Genomic DNA, 23,080 nt, shown 5'->3' with positions numbered 1-23,080 from the left:
ACTTATGGCAATCTTCCTACCTCTGCCTCCCAAGTGCTGGGATTAAAGGCGTGTGCCACCACATGCACCCACTATTACACTTCAGGCTGCCACTCATTGTAACCATAAATTATGGACATATCGATGGAGTTGGTAACTTATAAGAAAAAAATATATTATAAATGTAACTCTAGTACCAAACTTCTTCGTATTTTACTCTAATTACCACATGATGCTTTGATTCTTTTTAAAAAAAAAATTCCCCAGATTAAACCACAGCTTTTTACATGTTAGCCAAGCATTCCAACACTGAGCTACATCCCCAATCCTGATGCTTGCATTTTTAAAAAAAAATATATGGGCTGAACAGATGGCTTAGTAGTTAAGGTGTTTGCCTGCAAACCCAAAGGACGTAAGTTTGATTCCCCAGGATCCATATAAGGCAGATGCACAAGGTGGTACATGTGTCAGAAGTTTGTTTACAGTGGCTAAAGGCCCTGGTGTGTCCATATTGTCCCTTTCTCTCCCTCTCTCTCTCTCAAATAAATAAAAATACATGAAGAGTTTTTTTAAAAAAAATGAGTACATTGTCTCTGAATCGTATTTATTTTCAAATTACTTTTATTGATCTTACAGGCAGAATAATATCTTAGTCTTCCTATGACATTCAACAATACTAAAAATTTATAACTCTGATATCAACAGCAGTAATTATTTTAAAACTGAACAAGCAATTTGCAATTCTTTGAGATTCAAGAGGCATAAAATTGCAGTAACAATACAATAGTACATGTGTATGTTAAGACACAAATAGCCAACAGAGCTTGAGTACCTCAGGAATTTTATAGTTTTGAAGTTTATACAAATTTTGGAAAATACAGAGCACATGGCCAATCACCAATGACCATGACAAAGAAGATCTAAAGTGTGTTTCATTCAGCTAACAAAGTATGCTGAACTCTAGCTTGACATCATACAATGCTGTTGTTACTTATGATGCATTAGAAATCAAAACTACATTTGCCTCAAACTTTTTCACAGATGAATAATCTTGATGAAGATGCCTTCATTTCAGAATCTAAGGTCATTAATGTTTATCTCCCTTGAAATATTTCAGAAGGCTCACTGAACCTAATGAAGCCTGACCTTCGACCACTGGGTGAAGAGTGACATCTAGTGGTCATGATAATATAGCTAGACAGTTATTTTTAAAGCAGTAATCTCAATACCCAGTAAACAGGCGAAATGGCTAGGATGCTTCACCTTCAATATTGATTCAAGTCAACCTCCAAATAAGTTGTATAATGAAATTACAAATAATTCCAAGTAGATGCCCTCTGACTCAGTAATAATTATACTAAAAGAAAAGTAAGCCTTTATCAACCCTTTCACAGGTATATCATTGGTAGATTTTATAAAAATCCAATTGTACTTCATTTTCTAACAGAATAAAGAATTATAACACACTAAAAATTGTTGAATAATCAATTACCTCTATATAGCTTTTATGAACAGAGGGACTATTCAAGCAACAAATAGATTCAGACAGTCTATATGTTAACATGCAGATGTACAAAATTAATACATTATATAAGCTCAATTATATCTTTTATTGTTGGTCTGAGTTCATCTGAAGTGTTATCAACTTGTTATAAATGGGTCACATCCAGTTCGTCTAGATTTCTAATACAACTAGATTATGAAATGGAATTACAGAATCAAAATGGAATAACACAATTATTTTTACCATCAGAAAGTCATTGTTACCTTAGCCTGACTATTTTCTATTAATGAAAAACTTGGTACATTCTCTGGCTCTTTGCATAGGCTACCTGAGAGTACATACAGGCTTTCATTACTCAATAGACTCTTCATTCATCATCTCTGTACAAGCCACCCAACTAGAACTGTGAAACTGCTCTCAAGGCCTTTACAGCCAGCTCCAGAGAAACTGCCTCCTGAAGTTCAGTGGTTACACCTGGTCACACTAGAATAGTCTCCTTCAGATGGACTGAAGTAACACCAAAAATGTTTAAACATACATGATGTACATGATGAATACTTCAGCTTCCTAAATGTGAATGGCCAACTGCTAAGGCTACACTGTCCTCATGTCTTCAACTTCTTAAGGCTTTGTTGATTATCATAGACCTGAACAACAGTTTGTGTGTTAACGCATCAGCCTCCCCCCAAAAGAGAGTGAGCATATTTGGTTCTTGTTAAAATATCCACTGCCCAGCCATCAGCCATGTATTTGCCTGAGACATTCATCCATATACCACTCAAGTGCATAAAGAGGGCCACAGAGGCCAAGTCTCCAGAACTGGACACAGTGCTCCAGACTTGTAATATCTCATAGGTAATATCAAGGTAGGGACCATGAGAAACCACCTTTTACCTAAGACATTCTTATAAATGCTAGACAGACATATTCCAATAAATTAGCCAGAAGCCAAGTACATAATCACTTAATCTTATTAGGTCAATGAGTATGATTCATAAATGAGGTGCTATGTATTTAAAGCTCAAGGTTCTCCAGCCCACCATCCACAATGTGTTCCCAACCTTTTCCTTCCCAAGGGTCCTCAAGTAAAGAGCTCATGCATAGGCATAACCACAAGTAGTTAAGTGTGACACTTTCCAAGGAAGCGGCATCATGAAAATACTGGGGGCAGTACGGGTCACACTTTGCTGCTCTACCCTAAATACACTTTTTCCTTTTATATTTCCCTTCATTTCTGCCTCAAGCTGGTGGTGGGAGAGGAAGTAGTGCTATATCCTGTGGATATCTAAACCATGTAGGGCCACAAAAATGACTTGAGTTCCAAAGGAAGATTCTAGAACTACTCAATACTAAGCACAGCAGTATCAGGTGAAGAGTTATTGACAGTCACATAATATTGACCTCTCAAAAAGTAATTCATAACTTGAGCTACCAATTTGGGTTCAACTGTCAGTATTTAGATATCTTGACCTCACACATTCTCTAAGGACATATTTGTTATAAGTCACTTCACCAGACTACAAAAACATTTTTGCTAGCTTCTCTTCCCCATGTGAACCACCCAGAGTAATGTAAATTATGCTTTCTATTCAGTTGCCTGGGATAATTCTTCACTGGATCTAAGGAATACACAAGGATCTTAATGGATGGTTGAATTGGTTGCCACCATCAGATTCCCAATGAGCCTAGAAATAATTTGGTCTGGGTCTCAGTGCTGATATCATGCTGCCAAGTCTCCTTCTGAAAAGCATAAATGCAAAGTATCCTATTCCTGCAAGCAAACCAACCACAAGGGTGGTGCCAAGAACTTTTGGGGCTCTTTTCTTGGCCACCCGGAATGCTGTTGGCAGCACGGCAGAGATTAATATATTGTTGACATGTCCTAAAACCTTGTTAAATGTTTTTCTCTTCAAGACCCGCTCATAATAGGTCTCCAAGTTTGGTCTCTTCCCATTCCCCCAATTTCTCCTTGCAAACCCCAGGAACTTCAGTCGATGTAATGTGACAGCCAGCGAGATGTCTGCCAGGGTGAAAGATTCTCCACAGAGCCAAGGCTGGTGGCCCTCTTCTAATCAGAGAAAGGGATATGGAGAATTAGGGGCAAGCACTGTACAGACAGACCTCACTCAAATCTGCAGTCTCAGCCTTACCGGGAAGGATGAATAAAGCAAAAACGGAGGCCCTGATACATTCTTCTTGACAACCACAGTCACCAAGTGATTTTATGTATATTAAAAAAGAAAGTTTGGGCTGGAGAGTTGGCTTAGCAGTTAAGGCACTTGCCTGTGAAGCCTAAGGACCCAGGTTCAATAGCCCAGTACCCACGTTAGCCAGATGCACAAGGGGAACACGCCAACACCCATTCTCTCTATCTGCCTCTCTCTCTCTAAAATAAATAAATAAAATACTTTGAGGGGGGAAAAAAGTCCACGCAGATGTGTCCCAAGCTCAAGAAGGCTTGTCTGACATCAAACCCAAGTTCCTACATGAGATTAGAACCAATTGAGCTAAAGGCGTTTCAATCATTTTTTAAGATATATTTTATTAATTAATTTATTTATTTATTTATTTAAGAGACAGAAAGAGAGAGAGGGAGAGAGAATGGGCACATGACGGCACCCAGCCACTGCAAGCGAACTCCAGATGCATGTGCCTCCTTGTACATCTGGTTTATGTGGGTGCTGGAGAATAGAACCAGGATCCTTTGGCTTTGCAGGCAAATGCCTTAACTGCTAAGCCATCTCTCCAGCCCCCTTTCTATCTCTTTTAAAGGACTCAGAAAGTGAGAAAGTGAGTGCCTGCAAACCAGAGGAATTAACAGAATAACAGTTACTTCCTTCTGGTTTAGAAAATCAGCACATGTGATTTAGGGAAAGCCATGAAGTAACACCTGAAACATCACTTAGGGGCAACTGCTCTTTAGCTGCAGTACACCGTCAGTATTTGTACCTTAGCATCCAAAGAGCAAAAACATTTGAGGAAAAAAAAACAACATTTGTACTGAGCATGTAGACTTTTGTTTCTTGTCAATTATCCCTTATACAATGTAATATATAAAAACTATTTACATGACATTTACATTATCATAGGTTTAAAAGTAATTAAGAGATCATTTCAAGTATATGGGAAGACATGCAAACACTGAAGCATTTTCCAGTAAGGACCTGTCCATCCATGGACTTTGTATCTTCAAGGATTCCTGGAACCAATCCTTCCTGGAGATCAAGGGCTTATTACCCTTATTTAAAGCAGAAGCACAAGGTAGACCTTTTGGGGTTTGTTTGGGGGTACTTAACAGGGAGTTGAGACAGGATCTCTTACTCTGTAGCCCATGCTGACCTCAAACTGGTGCAAATCCTCCTGCCTCAGCCTTTTTAGCACTGGGATTACAGGTGTGAGCCACCACAACCAGGTAAGGGTGTCCCTAGTGAAGTAAGTTTCTGGTAACAAGATGTTTAACTCTGTCAACAGTTAGAGAAGCGCAAATGGCCTATGTGAATACACCTGGGCAATGGCTTCATCCTGAAGTTGACAGGTATAATATATGGGTGCTCACCAGATATTCACATGGTGGCCTCCACTTTACACTTCAGATTTGAAGCTACCTCTCTACCTATGGAAAGAGCTAGAAGGGGCATTCAAGCAATTACTTGGGTTATTCAACCAGACTGTTATAATTACAAATTTGTACAACTGGTTAGGCAGGAATCTCCCTATAATAATTTAAAGAGACAAAAAAATCCTTCATGAGACATATTTTACACGCATGCAGATAGTTATAATTAAAATTGCTGCTATCAGAATTAAGACTGCTTATGGGCTAAAGAGATGGCTTAGCAGTTAAGCGCTTGCCTGTGAAGCCTAAAGATGCCAGTTCGAGGCTCAATTCCCCAGGACCCACATTAGCCAGATGCACAAGGGGGTGCAAATGTCTGGAGTTTGTTTGCAGTGGCTGGAGGCCCTGGCACGCCCATATTCTCCCTCCCCCTCCCCCCCCCTGCCTCTTTCTCTCTCTGCCTCTTTCAAATGAATCAATAAAAATTGAATAAAAAAAAAAAAAACCCTGCCTATGAGAGCTAGCAGAGGGCTTCATGAGGCATTTCTCAACATAGTAAGTATCCATAGGCAACTAATGGTTGCTGGAAACATGAGTTCCTTACCCAGCAGCTCCGGAAAATAATCGTTGAGTCATGAAGAAAATAAAAATAACATAAAATAAAAATCAAATAGGAAGCCGGGCATGGTGGCACATGCCTTTAATCCCAGCACTTAGGAAGCAGAGGTAGCAGGATCGCAGAGTTCAAGGCCACCCTGAGAATACACAGTGAGTTCCAGGTCAGCCTGGACTAGAGTAAACCCTACCTTGAAAACAAAACAAAAAGTCAAGTAGGAAAGAAAATTGCCCATGGATAGCAACAAACATAAAAAATCAGATTATAAAATGTGCTGTGATATCTAAGAATGTTCCATAAATCCTCCTAGTGCTGAAATTAGAAAAAGAAAAGCAGCACTAAATGAGACATTTCTATCACATCCTGCAAAGCTCAAGGAACACTGTGGAGGAATAGACAGAAAGAATGGAAGAGCCACAGGGTAGGGAGGAGAACTTTGGGGTACTGTCTCCAAAAATGAACTGATCGGTGCATTGATGACCTCACAGTGGATGTCTTTACCTCTACAGAACCTGCACAATATTGAGCCTCTCACCATTATGACATATGGAGTAGGACAAAAAGAATAAGACTTCAAAGTATAAAGACTACTTGGAAAGAAGAGATGGTTCAGTGGAACAAGGTATGGGAAGGTGGACAAAAGAGGATAATGGGAGGGGGGGTTATGATCAAAATATAGTACGTTCATATATTTATATCCTCAATTAAGAAAAAGAGGGCTGTGCTGGAGAGATGGCTTAGTAGTTAAGGTGCTTGCCTACAAAGCCTAAAGACCCAGGTTCAATTTCCCAGATCCCACATAAGTCAGATGCACATAGCAGCACATGCATTTGGAGTTTGCAGTGGCTAGAGGTCCTGGTGTGCTCATTCTCTCTCCCTCCCTCCCTCCTTCCTTCCCTCTCTCTCTCTCTCTCTTTCTCTCTCTCTCTCTCATAAATAAAATAGCTTAAAAAAAAAAAGAAAAGAAAAGAAAAATAGGACTGGACAGATGGTGTAGTGGTTAAGGTACTAGCCTACAAAAGAATCCAGGTTCAGTTCCCCAGGACCCATGTAAGCCAGATGCATAAGGTGGCACATGCCTCTGGAGTTTGTTTGCAGTGGCTGGAGGCCCAGGAATGTCCATTCTCTCTCCCTCTATTCCCCCCGCCCTGTGTGTGTGTGTGTGTGTGTGTGTGTGTGTGTGTGTGTGTGTGTGTGTGGTGTATCTGACTCTTTCTCAAATAAGTAAGCAAAAATAAAAATAAATACAATAAAATGAAAAGAAAAGAGAAACAATGAGAAGGCTAGGGAGATGGTTCAGTCAGTAAAGTGTTTGCCTGGTAAACATGAAGAACGGCCTTCAATCCTGAGTACCCACATAAAAGTGGGGTACATGGTAGCACGGGCCTGTAATCCACACACTGGAGACGTGAAAACAGGAGGATCCCTGAGGCTTGCTGAACAGCTAGCCTAGCCTAACTGGTGATCTCATACATCAACAAGAGACCCTGTCTCAAAGGAGGTAGACAACACACCTGAGGATGATAATCCCAAGGCTGTCCCCAGTCTTCCACACATATGTGTATACACACACACACACACACACACACACACACACACAAACACATATCATGCAAGGGAGGAAGGAAGGAAGGCAGAAGAGAAAGAAAGAATGAAATCTACCTGGAGTTTCTTCATTTCTTCTTTGTAACTCAGTTTCAACCTGATCCAAGACCTTCTCCAACTCATCAAGAATTTTCTTCAAGTACTTGACATTGTCATGATCAAGCAGCTTTGACTAATGAATAACAACCCAAGAAAGAAACTGAACAGGTTATTTAATACTATAACAACAACAAAAAAAAAACCTATGTAGCATGAAGTGTGTGTGTATATGGATGAAATATAAACTCTTGTAGAGTTGGGCCTGCTTATTTTAGGCAATGGGAAGAAACAGAATAACTTTGTAAGGCCAGAGAAGAAGAGAAATGCCTGAGCTGTGAAGCATCTCACAGGAGACCCAGTGCTCACTGGCAGCTGCTGGCAGGCCTCACGATCACATGGAAAATATGAAGAACATGAAGCTGCTCCTTTCTTACTAACTCAAGAAGAGAACTTGAGCACCCTGAAGTGAACAAATAACCAGAGGAGCAAGCGCGAAGCAGCAGTGACCATGGGGAGGCATTTATGCTGAGCTCACTTAGCTAAGGAAAGGTTGGGGAAAGGTTGGAAAGGCCACCGTGTGCAGGGAGTATGCTGTGTGATGGGTGTGCCACTGTGTACTACATCTGTAACAGGGAAGAAGCTTTCATGCATCACGTGGCCATTAGCAAAGAATCCACAGAAAGTAAAGGCTGAGCATAGCTCCAGCCTCTTATTAGAGGCAGAGCAAGTCAGTATAACAAGTGAAAGGCAAGGTCAAGCTGGGCCTGACAGCGGTCGTACCTGATATGACAGAGCCCTAAAATATATTGATTTGCATTTACATCTTGTAACTTTGCATGGCAACCAGCAAGCTCAATATCTGTTTCTCAGATAATCATCAATAGGCCTGACTATCAAATCTCAAAAATATTCTATTAGGCAAAAGTATTTTTGTTTGGGATCATGTTGAGACAAGGTATCACTCTGTATCCTAGGCTGGCCTGGAATGTATGGTGATACTCCTCAGCCTCCCAAGTGCTGAGATTACAGTCATTCACCAACATGCCTGGCTCAGAAAAGTCTTCCTGAAAGCACAGGATAAACTAAATGTAATATATATTAGTGAGCTGTAGTATTAGCAGAAGATGTTCTAGAAACAGTAATCATCACTTACTACAAACAGCAACATCAGCTGAGGGAGACCAGCCTAGTCACTTACTTTAAGCCGCTTTTGTTTGGCGATGTATGCCTCTTGTAAATCAGGGTTTTCTTCAGCAAGTTTCTTCAGTTCAGACTCTGTGTTACCAATCTGGCCTGACAATAAAAACATTTTGAAATGGAGCATTCACCCTCCTATGAAAGACACAAGTTGGAATAGGGATACTCAATGATGCACTGTGGGCTGATGGCCTGCCGCTACACTGGATGTCCCCTGTCTATCCTAGTGCTTTGCCTTTAGAAGAGAGCAAGAATACCTGAGGCAAGTACAAAGACTCCTCAGGAAGGTTCTGGGAGAACCTACAGCAAGGCCCAGCACCCCTGTGCTCCATGCTGGAGGGCTATGCTCCTTTCCACGCATTCAGAATCCCTTATTTTTTAAATAACATTAACTGTAGGTAATAAAATGGTTAGAATGTGTTTCAAATCCTATCATGAGCACTTATGAAGAAAAGGAAAAAGAGCAAGAGGATGGAGAGAAGCACGATGAAAGGGGAGGGGAGAAAAGAAAATGGAGGAAATAAGATGAAGGAAGAGAGAGTAAAGAGAAAAAAGAAAGGTATCAAAAAAAAAAGCCAGGCATGGTGGCACATGCTTTCAATGCCAGCACTCAGGAGGCAGAGGTAGGAGGATCTCTGTGAGTTTGAGGCCACCCTGAGACTGCATAGTGAATTCCAGGTCAGCCTGGGCTAGAGCAAGACCCTACCTCAAAAAAAAGGGGGGAGGGGTAGAAGGAAAAAAAGCATAAGAAAGAACAACAATGGTAAGATATGATAAGGAAAAAAACATGGTTTCTGGGTTGAGAAGATCAGGTGTTGGCTGGAGAGATGGCTCAGTAGTTAAAGGTGCTTGCTGGAAAGCCTTTAGTTCAATTCCCTAGTACCCACATAAAACCAGATGAACAAAGTGGCTCATGCATGCATCAGGAGATTGCTTGTATCAGCAAGAGCCCCTACCATGCCCCTGCATGTACTTACTTTCTCTCTCGCGCTCTCAAATAAATAAATAATATTTTTACAAAAAAAAAAAAAAAAGATCAGATCTTGAGTGTCTCCAGCCAAACACTGTGTGATCAGTGTCAACTTAACTTGCTTTCCTAGTCTCAACCGCCTACAGCACACAGCACACCTCCTTCTGCTCCATCTCACATACTAATCCTGCCAGAGTTTCATGACAGAAAGGAAGGAGGAAGCTGGATGTCATAATTCAATACAGATAAAGGCTAAACACCTTCTAGTTCAGCTCTGTCCCACTGTGAAATGGTAATTAAGGGCCAGCAATGTGAACTCAGCTGCCTGTACTCCAAATCAGGTTTGAGCTTTACTGATTCCTGTTCCATCTGTGCATGAGAATGTCATATCCTCTACTTTTGTACTAACTACTCTTCTAGGTTTTCTCCAAATTTGTCTCTCAAAGCCAAGAGCTGACATATTAGACCTCATAGAAAATGCATGTCTGGCTGAATGGCTAAAGCACAGACTATGTACTCTGGTTCTTGGATTGATCCATAGCATGTAATTCCATGAAGCAAACTCAAACAATATTTCTGCCAATCTTCTCTTGGCAACCAGGAGACATGTTAGGTCTCAAAATGAATTACAATAAATTTCAGGCAGAATTCCAGGTCTTTAAGATTTTTACATACTGCGAATCCTTGTGGTTGCATAAGTGGGGATCATGGAGTCCACAGTGAGCTCAGGATGCAAAATGCAGCCATGTGTATAGGCATCCATTGGCAAGGAGTCAAGAAGCTCTCGGTAATGCTGAACCCGTGGATAATACATGCTTTTTTTATCAGGCATTAATCTGGGTGTTCTTTCTAAAATGCACATATAAAACATAAGCACAAACATTGCAGGAAAAGTTAGCAATGAGAACTCATGTCAAAAAGCAAAAACCCTAATCCCTCATCATTAACATTTCAACATTATACCAGTACATTTACATGTTGTCTTTCCAGCTCAAACAATCAACATCTGAAATGGCCTAATGTATCAGATGAGATTCCAAACCATGATCCTACTACAGGAATCCTCTCATTTCTCCACTTTGTAAACTCCTGCTCAGTGCTCAAGGTCCAACTCTTTACACTTCTTCCATGAAGCATGCCCTAACCTCATATAGCTGTCAACACCTAACTTGCTCAAGTGTGCCTTCCTCTGCATGCCCACAACAAACTGTAAATAGCTATACCTCTTTACCCTTGTGAACATCTTCAGGACAGGGTACTGTTGCAGATAATACAGTTTCAACCCTCAATAAAGGTTAAGTAAATGATACACACTAAGGGAAGACAGTCAAGGACCACTTTTTTTTTGTTTGTTTGTCTAATATGTTTTATTTGTTTATTTATTTATTTATTTATTTGACAAAGAGAAAGAGGCAGAGAGAGAGAAAATGGACATGCCAGGGTCTCCAGCGACTGCAAATGATCTCCAGACACATGCGCCCCCATGTGCATCTGGCTTACATGGGTCCTGGAGAGTTGAACCAGGATCCTTTGGCTTTGCAGGCAAACGCTGTAACCGCTTAGCCATCTCTCCAGCCCTAGGACTACATTTTTCTGTAAGTCAACAAAACCCAATGGAATCCCAATGATAATAAGATGAACTAATGCTCATATGGAGTAAGAAAGGCCTTGGCTCAAAAACCACAGCTGTAGATTTCTAATAGTTTACCTCTTGAAAGTGAGTTCTGCCTAAATTTTCATTTGCTGGTTAAACTCAACTGTAAACCTCTTGTGGGATGGGGCGATAAATTGCTCTTTGTAAATCCGCAAAGCCTAATTCATGCAGTAGGTATTCAATAGATTACAATGTATGAGAAAATTCCCAAATATCCAGTTACTATAGAGTATTTGTGTTGAAAAAACTGGTAGTTAATGCAGAAACTTGGATGTAGAGACTAGGAAATGTTCCCAAATCTCAAAGCTTATTAGAGGCAGAACACCTGAGCCCTAATGTAATACTTTGTTCATTACAACATCAAAACATCTTCTAAGAACTTATATTTCAAAGACTATCTAAAGAGAAAAGTGAAGGATGTGATCCAGAGGTCAGGGCTAAGTCCCCTCAGGGTTGCTTCCCACTCTGCCTCTTAAACCACCCCTGAAAAATGTCAAATACCTTATTCCAACTAGTGAAAGAAACTGCCTCAAAATTCTTTATTCACTTATTTCTTGACTTAGGTTATTTAGTTATTTAATTTATAGTCCCCTGAGCACCTGACACTCATTCATAAATGTTGACAATTCAGCATTTGTTGCCATTAACAGAATAGTTCCAGCAAGATCAAGCCAGACCAAGTAGAACAAGATTTTTTAAGCCAGGAGGGTATTTCTGACTATCCTGGGCGGGGGAGGGGGATGAGTAACTCTTCAAACCAGTAGGCAAATGTCCAATACTCCGCTGCAGAGTACATGATGCAGGCTGGCTTACAGTGACCAAGAATGAAGCACCAAATACAAGTAGCTCCTCCACCATGCATTCAGCCCACATAGCACAAATCATTGCTGACCCCATGTGGAAACAACACAGGGGAGTCACCTATACCACAGCCAGCATCTTATCACTAAAGATTTTAATTAGAGCCTTCAGCAGAACTTTCAGGCCTCCTTCATAAAAATAACCAGGACCCCAACCAACTCTTGGGAACTAAACCAGAGGCTTTAGAATTCCTAAGCAGTTCTCACCTTTGCAATGCCACTGAACTCTTCCAAAATAATTCTGACCTTAAATGTATAAAATATAAAACATATGACTGCAAAGTTCATTTAAAATATCAAAACATTTCTAAGTTACAAAACCCTAACATAGCCAGGCATGGTGGTACACACTTTTAATTACAGCACTAGGGAAGCAGAGGCAGGAGGATGACTGTGGGTTTGAGGCTACTCTGAGACTACATATTGAATTCCAGGTCAGCCTACCTAGGCTACAGCAAAACATTACCTCGAAGAAAAAGAAACCCTATGTGGCCAGGCGTGGTGGCGCATGCCTTTAATCCCACCACTTGGGAGGCACAGTTAGAAGGACTGCTGGGAGTTCGAGGCCACCCTGAGAATACAGAGTGAATTCCACGTCAGCCTGGGCCAAGGTGAGACCCTACCTCGAAAGGAAAAAAAACCCTATGTAGATATCTCTTTACACATTACCAAGATCTGGCATCAGGTCTATTAGCTAGTTTAAAAGGTTACCTATAATAATTTAATATAAACATATCAGTTAAGTTCTAATGGTAATAAAGGCATAGGCACTCCTGACACTGCTATAGACTATGTCTACATTGGTATGGAAGGAAATGACAGATTAGTATTAGAAATAAGCAAAAATGAAGATAAAATTTTTTCTTATCCAAGATGACATGAATTTTCCAAACTCTACTCAAGGGCAAAGTTCTCAAGGTATAAACTGAGGATTCCTGTCTCTCCTAAGTGACTTTGTGGGGGTTCTACAAAGTCAAAGCTATTTTTATAGCAGTACTAACATGTGAAGTGCTTTTTATTTGTATTCTCTCTCAAGGTACAGCAGAGTTTTCCAAGGGCCACAGGAGATGGTGATTCCATCAAGCTGACAGCTAGTGAGGTGTGCACTTGAATTTTATAGGGTTTTAAACTTTTCTCACTTTTGAATTTCTAAGTGGCAAATACTAACCCACATAAACAAAATCTCTCAAATGTTCTCAATAAACTTTAAGACAAAGAGATCCAAAAATCTTAAGAAAGCACTGCTTTAGGGGTCCAAGAACCTCATGTTAATAACCATGAACAGTACATTTTTGAATATTTCCCAAATGTCAAGTTTATGGCTCCTGGCTCTGGCTGCTTGTGGTGCCAGGCCCTGAAGCTTTCTCCAAAAGAGCATACCACTTCCTTCCAGGAAAGTGAACAAGAGGAAGAAAACAACATCTAATTGGTTTTTGGGTGCGTTCCATCTGGCCGAGCCTGAATTCAAAAGAGAATAAACGTTTATACCCATGAAAAAACTTTTCTTCTCCTCAGTGTCCCATTGGTATCCTCTACCTGCTAAAGCACTTTGTCAGGCACACTATAAGATGCCCACTGTCCCTATACTCTCTTCCTAACTCCTTCTTCCTACATGTTTCAAGGATGCTCTCCCCAGCATCACACAGGCAACTTTACACAGCACAATGTTCACTGCCTTAGCAAAGGTTTTAGAAGCCAGTGTTGCTGGGCATGGTGACACACACCTGTAATCCCAGCACTTGGGAGGCTGTGAGAGGAAGGTTGTGAGTCCCAGGCCAGCCTACACTACAGAGTGAGACTCTGTTACCAACAAATAAAGATAATTGGGAATTCCCTTGAATTATACACGTTTTCTCTCAATCATATCTTTGTTTTCTAACTCCTTCATACAGCGTCTTTGTTATAATAACTAATAAAAGAGCATACTTTCTTGGCATTCCCTTGTGGACATAATATAAAGACATGGGTACAAGAAAATAAATCAAAGAAGTTTTAAGAAACAGACAACTGGGCTGCAAGGATGGGTTAGTGGCTAAGGTGTCTGCCTGCAAAGCCAAAGGACCCAGGTTCTATTCCCCAGGACACATGTTAGCCAGATGCACAAGAGGGCACACATGTCTGGAGTTCGGTCTGCAGTGGCGGGAGGCCCTGGTGCGCCCATTCTCATTCTCTCTCTCTCCCTCTTTCTCTGTCAAATAAATAAATAATATATCGTTTTTAGGGAAAAAAACAAACTGACAATAGTATTGGGGGGCACTGCAATAGTGCAAGCCAGGCTTAGTGATTTGAAGAACAGATAGTCACTGAAGGTGTAGCTCAGGGACAGAGCACATGCTTACATGCACAAGGCCCTCAATCCAATCAATCAATAAGCAAGCAAACAAGCATAGACCTGACTTTCTAGGTGAAAAAGCAGGTCTTGTACAGAACATAAAGAAAGGCAGCAGATTGGAAAGAGACAGACAGACATAAAGCAGACAGATGTTATAGCAGAAAAAAACTCAAAGGAGAGAAAACACAGAAATAAACAATGAAAGCTTTTAGTAGGGACAAATGGCCCTCTACATTCTCTAGTTCTTGTACTGCTGAGTATAAGCAGCAATGGCTCTGAGCCCTTTTCTAAACACCAAAAGACAAAGTGTTATTAGGTGTGCCCAAGAGCAAAAAATAAAAAGAAATCAAGAGTTTAAAAGCATAGGCTGCCATTATTTTCACTAAACCTACTGCTTTTGTTCTGTATACTCCACAGTAACATCAGAAAAGGAGGCACATTCAGCCTTGCCTTCAAGAGAGATATAACCCCCAGGTCATAAAGATTTCTGCTGTCCTCCCTATTAGCTCAATGAATACAAAACAGGCTTCCGATCTAAGTCTACTGCATGCTGTCTTTTTGTTAAGATGCATAATGAGGCATAATGAGGTATATTAAACGAGTTGCTTAATGTAAGTAAACAATTTGTGCCATTCAACTAATCCCAACAGTCTACCAAAAAATTGAATAATGACAGAAAACAACTAAGTTGTGACCAGAAACAAAAGATGTGGTTGCAACTGGTCTGCAATTTAAGACTGTCATAATTTTGGTACTAGAAAGATAAAAATCTAAGTATGGATGAGAAAAAACAGCATCAAATTATATAAACTCACAATATGCCCCTAGGATTTTCTTGAGACAGACAAATTTGTAGCATTTAACGTTTCAATAAATTTTATACATTTTACAGTATATGTTTACTTTTGGTTGATATCATATTTAATGGCTTTCACAGAAACATTTTTAAGGAGGGGCAAAAATCCCTTTGTCAGACAGTCTGTTCCAACTGCTGGCCTCTGCATTTTAATATCCTCATTTGTCTGCTCAGAATGGCTAAATAAATCACGGAGTAAAAGTTATTTCTTCTTTTTTAATATTATTTATTTATTTATTTATTTATTTATTTGAGAGAAGGGCAGAGAGAGATAGAGATTGAGAGAGAGAGAGAGAGAGAGAATATGGATGCAACAGGGCCTCCAGCCACTACAAATGAACTTCAGATGCATGCACCACCTTGTACAGCTGGCTTACACAGGTACTGGAGAACTGAACCTAGGTCTTTAGGCTTCATAGGCAAGTGCCTTAACTGTTAAGCCATTTCTCTACTCCAAAAGTTACTTTTCAAAGAAAATTTTATTAATATTTTGTTTTCCTTGCTATATCCCATATTTTCTCTATACTTTATGTTATATGCCAAAAGGCATATAAAGTGGCCAATAATATACCAGAGCTTTTTATGGACAAAAAATTATTCTGAGAACCTCAAAACTAATTATCAATTCCTTAATTATATTTCTTAATAGTAATTTTAGAATTGATATTCTTTTTATATGTATGCTGAAATTTCAATATATGCTGATAAAATTGTATCTATAAAATAAATTTGTATTTTCAAATCACATTTATATATGATTTTTAAATAACAGGATAGTTTATTACCAAATGGTAAACATACAACATGCATGATTTTCAGGGAACTGTTATATGTATTAAATTACAAAATCTTAATACCATATAACATCCTCCATTCCAGTCTACCATTGAGTTATTTGACAATAATTAATAAATATTACATGTTCTAGAATTTTATTTTATTTTATATCCCATTTTATCATCTATTCAACTAAATTTTATTAAGAGATTGTGAATAGTACAAAGAAATAGTTGGATTTAAGCATCACTATTAGTTTGTTTATTCAGCTTGTCTCAACCTGTTCCTGGGTATGCTCATGTCATACCTTACCTAGCTTAATTGCTTGCTCTAATATAATTCTCTTCACTGTATGCCCAAATTGAAAAATGCAACATGGACATGAATCAGAGTCTGTAAAACTCAATAACAGTAATAATAGTATATTCACATATTATAAGCAGGATAAAAATTTTTACCAAGCTTGTAGGTAGAAAAATAGCTTTCAAGGTAAGTTAAGTTGCATTGCTTTGTTTTTGTTCATTTGTGTTTTTGATTTGGGGTGTTTTTTGTTTGTTTAAGATAGGGTATGACCGTAGCCCAGGCTGACCTCAAATTCCTGGTGATCCTCCTACCTCAGCCTCTCTAGTGCTGGGACTGAAGGCATGTGCCACTCACCACGCCTAGCAGAGATAAATTAGTTTCTAATGACCTGAGGTCAATGAACTTCTCTGCAGAATCACAGGAGCTAGCCCCTAACTAAAACCCACTAAGTGGCTACTGAGAGAATGAAGAGCACTCTTAGCAAGTCTGCTCACAACTGAGTCCTTCTAAATTCTTCCTTCAACCCAAGTCTTACCCTCAGGAATATCATTCATATCTCCATGTACCTGTTTATTAAAAAGGAACCAAATGCAGGTATTTTAACACTTAGATATTTACTGTTTTAGGCTAAGAGTTAGGGGACAAAAACCACTAACCTTCAAACTCCTCTCCTACAACTACCAATTATTTAAGACTATCCCAAAATCATTAGGATATAAATGCATGAATATCAATGTGCAAAAAATTTCATCAAGACATTATTTTAGTATGATCTTCAGCTGACTTGCTAACAAAGGATAACAGATGACAGAGAGACAGTTCACTATATTCTGTTATTTAGGTAAATGACTACACATTAAGGCTGCTATCACAACCCCACACAATGGCGTATTGTCATGAGACCCAACCACTTATAGCCATCCTCCTATTTCTCAAAATTCTAACCATAGAAAAAATACTAAAGATTCTGACACAACTTGTTTGAACTACACAGAACCAATACTTTTTAAACAATGTGAGATCACACTAACCTTGAGCTTGTAACTGGCAACTCACTATAAATCAGCCCTATCCTTTCATAATGTAACCAATTTTTAAAAATCCAAGTATTACAGGCTGGAGAGATGGCTTAGCAGTTAAGCACTTGCTTGTGAAGCCTAAGGACCCAGGCTCAAGGCTTGATTCCCCAGAACCCATGTTAGCCAGATGCACAAGGGGGAGCACGCATCTGTAGTTCATTTGCAGTGTCTGGAAGCCCTGTTGTGCCCATTCTCCCCTCTCTCTCTCTCTCTCTCTCTCTCTCTCTCTTCCTCCCTCCCTCTTTCTCTCTCTGTCACTTTCAAATAAATGAATAAATAAATAAAACAAAAAAATCCAAATATTACAAAAGCCTTGCCAAATTTTATCTCAGTTTTTATGGCTTTATCCTAATTCCATAAAAATCATTCTATATTTCTCATTTTTATGACCCTAGCTTTTTTGTCTTTGACATACACAGTACTATTTCTTCATGGTCATTTATTCAGTTATACAATTAGTAGGCCTGGGTCAGGGCACAGAAGCCTAGAAGAACACCACTAGAGGGCTGAGGGTGTAACTCAGAATTAAAGCACTTGCCCAGCATTGACTGTGTTCATCCCCAGAACTTAATAAATAAGTCCATCAGTGAATAAAATACCACTAAAATATCTCCATCCAGGATTAAATATATTTCACTAATCATTTATCTTAATCACTCAAAAGTACATATGAAGTACCTACTAAGGAACATTCACTTGCAGGAGGCATAGGGGACAGTTCTTAATAATAGATATTATTTCTGATCTTATGGTGCTTACAATGATTTTAAAATAATACAAATATAACTGAGTAAAAGAACAGTCTACAGGCCAACTTGAGTATTCTTCAATTTGGCAAAATGTTCATCTGTATGTATGTGCTACTATCCTCTTTAGCTAGATTTGCTGCTTTATTGCACAAGGACATCATCTCATCTCAAATGAGCTACTTAAATTAAAATCACTGTATCTAGAACCAGAGTTGGCATCTAGTAGGCACACATTTTTTAAAAGTATCATGATATTCTTCTACAATGCAAAATTTAGGCTGGTTACTTCTACTGAAAATTTGAAAATGTAAACTAAAAAGGTCTCTGGCAATTTTATCAGTTGCAGAGATAAAACAAGTACAACCTACCCCTACATCACTCTTTCCCAGAAGAGTAGTTATTCAAAATGCATCTTTTAGCAATCCACTCTAGAATTCTGCCAGACATAAAGACAGTGATTTACAGCAATGCCTAAAACACAACACAGTAATTTTTAGTATTAGCCTCAAATCTGAGTACACAGAAATCATTCAGGGTTCTTGTTGAAAGGAAAATTCTAACTCATTACATCTGCTAGAAGGTGATGCAATGCTGCTGGTAATGGCAGTTCACCTGTCCCCTTCTTTGACAACTGGGTAAGATTTATTTATCTATTCTCGGGCTCTTTTCCTAAGTTCTTAATGGTAAAAACTCAGTACCCGAATTATAATTGTGTTAACATTTTTATTTTTTACAATTTCAATACTTGACAGTAAGCTCTATCTTAACCTGCAAATTGGTCTTGATATCTGCCTTAAATTACAAGTGCTTTAATCTTTTCTAATCCTATCCAGTTGGATAAATACTCTCTTGGGAAAGAGGAACATGAACGAAAGCTGGATTTGTTTTATCTTATAACTGACAAAACTGGACCACCTAATCCAAAAGTCAAAGAGAGAAGAAATATAATCACAAAAGTTTAACAATTTAATGGCAGGATCAAACTAAAAGCTAGGACTCTACTGCTTTCTTTTGAGTTAGGGTCTCACTCTAGCCCAGGCTGACCTGGAATTCACTATGGAGTCTTAAGGTGGCCTTGAACTCACAGCAATCCTCCTACCTTTGCCTCCTGAGTGCTGGGATTAAAGGTGTGTGCCACCATGCCAGGACTCTACTGCTTTCTTATTAGACTAACTCAACCAAAATTAAAATTCACATATTCCATATTTCCACACTGCCATTCAGCCAACAGTGTCTTATCTAATTCTATAAATTTATTTAAAAGAAAAACATTCCCACCAAGCTGAGAAGGACATGCCTGTACTACCAGCACTTGGGAGAATGAAGAGATAAAGGTCATCCTCAGCTACGTAGCAAGCCCTAGGTTAGCCTGGACTACATGAGACTTTGTCTCAAAAGAATGTATATCCTAGTTTCCTTGTTAGGTTATTTAAACATAACTTAGCAAGACTCAGAATGTGTTTCAACTATGCTATTATTATATAACAAAAGCAAAAGAGAGCCTAAGGAAAAAATTAAATAATAATTAACATCAACATTTACTATGCTATAAAGTATCCTATAAAGACGAGAAAAGAAGGACATCTTGGAGAGACATGGAATCATGGCAATCATGGTATTAGTTCAAGCAATGCTACCAAGAGATTTAAATATGATTTTCCATTTATTTGTATAACTTGTTACTGTTTTGATGACTTAAAATAGAATTCTTACACATGATTTTGTTTTGGTCCAGTTATTATACTCACATCTTCCAAGAAATACAAATTATTGTTAACAGACATCCAATTCCAAAACACTCAAGATTTGTGCTTTAAATGAAACCATTTAAATATAGTCCTAGCATAAAACATACAAGGGATAAACAGATCATGGTGAAAAATAAGTAATTCTTTACAGCATGTATTTTAGACTGAGGCTGCCTTTATTTAACAGCTACAAACAGAAGTCTTCGGGCATTCACTAATACTTACACTTAGATTAAGAATAGTGGCACTACCTCACCCAGACAAAATATTAGAGATTGCTAATCTAATTCCTCCATTCAGGTCCAATATCTATTTTTACCTCTGATGGTTTTGGCCTAGTGATTTCCTTCCATGGCTTCTTCTAATTTGGGGTTATATGCTGGTTTTATACTACCCAATCATCATCAGCACAACTGGTAGTAGATGAAAATTAACTGAACATCATGAGACTTTTTTTTTCCTTAGGAGCTAGTTCAGCTGAAGCTAAGAGCCCTGTCTTCTTCTCTCAGTTCTGCTAGGAATCAGCTATGTAAACTTGGGCACTTCGCCCAAGCCACAGCTAACCTGAAAATGCTGAAACAAGCAAGACGATGTGTGTGTGTCAAAGATGACAGGTAACAGTTTAGACTGAAGGCTTTGGAGACAAAAGACCCTACCATCAAATGGCTGCATTACTCTTGGACAGCCCTGTTTTTCTCTCTACTGATATACAAACAGAATAACTACTTTCTCCCAAACCTTTTTCATATGTGTTCTTTTGACAGCTGATTAAAATAGAAATTATAAAATGTTTGACATATAGCTATCAATAAATAAGTATAGAATAAAAACTGCAAACATTTAAGCCTTCCAATTCTGTAAAAAAGAACAAATTCAAACTATACAAAATTATTGAGGGCAACATACCCAAAGTATACTTTGTATTTTCCCCTGCCTAATATTTATTATTCTTTCTTGTTTTTAGGATGAAACTGGTTTTCACAATATAAATTTACAACAAATGCTATGAATTTAATTTTAAAGCTAATAAGTATCATAAACCATACAACTTCAGAATTTTTGCAAGTGAATTTAACAGGAATATTTCAACATTAACTTTTGTACTTGATGTGAAATTCTTTTAAATATTTTACACTGGCTTTATGTTAAATTTATGCTAGACTTAAATTTATGTGTTTATAGAAATAGAAAAGGTTATTAAATCACTAAATCACAATCATAAAACCAGAAAGAGACATGGGCAAGAGAAAGACAAAGGGAGAGAGAGACAGACAGACAGACAGACAGACAGACAGACAGAAGATACACATTTTTGTGTTTAAAGTAAATCCAAGAAATCACAAATAGCCTTAACATTACCATCCAGGAAAGTCTGTTCAAGATAATCAATGATCTGAGTGGCCTCACAAATTATGTTTTCCCCGTGGATAAGGACAGGCACTTCTCCAGTTGAGTTCAAACGCATAAACCAAGGCTCATTGTGCTCACTCAGGGGCAGACTTACATCATGTTCCTCGCACTTCAATGCCTTTTCAGCAATTACCAAGCGCACCTGGAAGAGTTCACAGTGGTTACTACAGGTTTCAGTGGCATAACTTCCCTGGGCATAGCTAAACCGCCTATCCTGGCTTCCTGGATGAGTAGCATTTTAAACATCCTTTTCATGATGTCTGTTGCTACAACCAGTAAGATGCATTCTGGAGGCTTATTCCTATAAATTAGAGAAGAATACAAAGTGAGCGATGTAAATGATTCTGCCTTCATTAGAGTCACCCTTCCCATCACCACAACTGTCTCTCTCCTACAATAGGTGATGTGTCCACCCACGAGCTTTACCAGAGACGGGGCGGGCGGTGCAAGAGGCCAGGCGTGGTGGAGCACGCCAGTCACTCCAGCATGCAGGGAGACTGAGGCAGGAAGGTTGCCACAACATTGAGGCCAGTTTGCTCTACAATAGCAAGTTCCAGGCCTGCCAAGAGACTCTGCCCTAAAAAAAACAAAACAATTTTAAAATAGGGGCAAGAGAGATGGCTCAGCGGTTAAAGGCGCTAGCTTGCGAAGCCTACCGACGTGGGTTCAATTCCCCAGCCACCCACGTAAGACCGGACACACAGTCTGGAGTACGTTTGTAGAGGCAAGGCAGCGTGGTGTACACACACACTCACGTGCAAGTAAAACTAATTTAAAAATTTAAATAATACACTAACATGGGCCGTGAAATGAAGTCACGGTAAGCGGCCGTGCGCAGGCGCTCGCTCCCTCGCGAGCCCGAGCGCGCCGTGGCGTCCCCGCCCCCGGGAGGACCCCGCCGGGTCTGCGGGCCGGCGCAGGAGCTGTCCGCGTGCTGAAGCCGAGCGGCCCGCGCGGCCAGGCCTTTACCTTTTGAGAGCTGAAGGAATGCGTCCAGTGGTACAGAATGAGCCTAACCTCCGCGTCGGCCTTGCCGTCCGCCCTCAGGGTCGCGCCCGCCCGCAGCTCGTCCTGCCTCCGAGCCATTGCCGGCTACAGCACCGCAGAAGCCTTGGCCCGCCCGCCCTGCGCGTCTTCAGCCCTGGCGCAGCGTCCTTTGATTTCCCGACGTTCTCCAGGGCGGAAAGGACAAGCTCCGCGGCCGAACAGGCCCCTGGGAAATGTAGTTCGCAGTCGAGGATGCTGCGGAACCTGGGTCCGTAAAAACCCAAGGTGCAGTTCACCTGGGAAGTACCATGGAGGCATATTTTAGGTCGGACGAAGTTTCTAAAACTGTGAGTGCCTGGTTAGTCTGGCAAGGGAAAAAATGATGATGGCAGCTTGCTCATCAGCTTTGGAGATTGCTTGGACATAAAAGCAGCAATTTCCCAAGAGACTCAGGGTTCTTCCTTTAGTGAAAAGGAAGTTAGGGTGGGCAAGCAAAACAATAGGATTAAAAGACACTATCATGCAATTATGAAAAACAGATCCCATAAATAACCCCACTCAACAATGGCAATGTTAAATAATTACTAAATACAAAGGTACCTGAGTTCCTGTCCAGCTTTTCCCAATTGTTCCGTTTTTAGAGATTATTTTACTACATCCACAGTTTTTATGAGAGCCAAATAAAGCATTCCACTGAACACCTCTGACACATTAGCTGTACACAATACTTTTCACAAGATTAGCTGTCTCATAAGTAGTTCGTGGTTGGCATCACAATTTCACACTAATCTAGTTGTATATTTCTTAAAATCCTGCATTATAATAAACTGATAAAATTTCTCTTTCAGTCAATACATAT

At 39.6% G+C, this 23,080-nt stretch overlaps 1 protein-coding gene across 5 annotated transcripts; it reads right to left on the bottom strand.

Annotated features, from left to right (window-relative positions):
• Positions 1–582: 582 nt before the first annotated feature.
• On the bottom strand, positions 583–22,365 carry Gdap1 (ganglioside induced differentiation associated protein 1). Of its 5 annotated transcripts, XM_045144410.1 has the most exons (7): positions 21,661–21,791; positions 21,329–21,376; positions 18,445–18,512; positions 10,142–10,315; positions 8,498–8,592; positions 7,318–7,432; positions 583–3,551 (listed from the first exon to the last, which is right to left on the bottom strand). In XM_045144410.1, exons 4-7 carry the CDS (start codon positions 10,296–10,298, stop codon positions 3,169–3,171), a joined length of 750 nt encoding a protein of 249 aa, XP_045000345.1. In that variant the 5' UTR covers positions 10,299–10,315; positions 18,445–18,512; positions 21,329–21,376; positions 21,661–21,791; the 3' UTR covers positions 583–3,168. The 5 variants fall into 5 exon arrangements, with proteins under 5 accessions (XP_045000345.1, XP_004660615.1, XP_045000343.1 ...); XM_004660558.2 differs by lacking the exons at positions 18,445–18,512; positions 21,661–21,791 and adding an exon at positions 22,204–22,365 and having other exon boundaries at positions 21,184–21,376; XM_045144408.1 differs by lacking the exons at positions 18,445–18,512; positions 21,661–21,791 and adding an exon at positions 22,204–22,278.
• Positions 22,366–23,080: the final 715 nt, after the last annotated feature.

Source organism: Jaculus jaculus, chromosome 2 (assembly GCF_020740685.1).
Source record: "Jaculus jaculus isolate mJacJac1 chromosome 2, mJacJac1.mat.Y.cur, whole genome shotgun sequence".
NCBI classification, from domain to species: Eukaryota; Metazoa; Chordata; class Mammalia; order Rodentia; family Dipodidae; genus Jaculus; species Jaculus jaculus.
The sequence above is the reverse complement of the archived record's forward strand: the minus strand, read 5'-3'. Positions and strand labels throughout refer to the sequence as shown.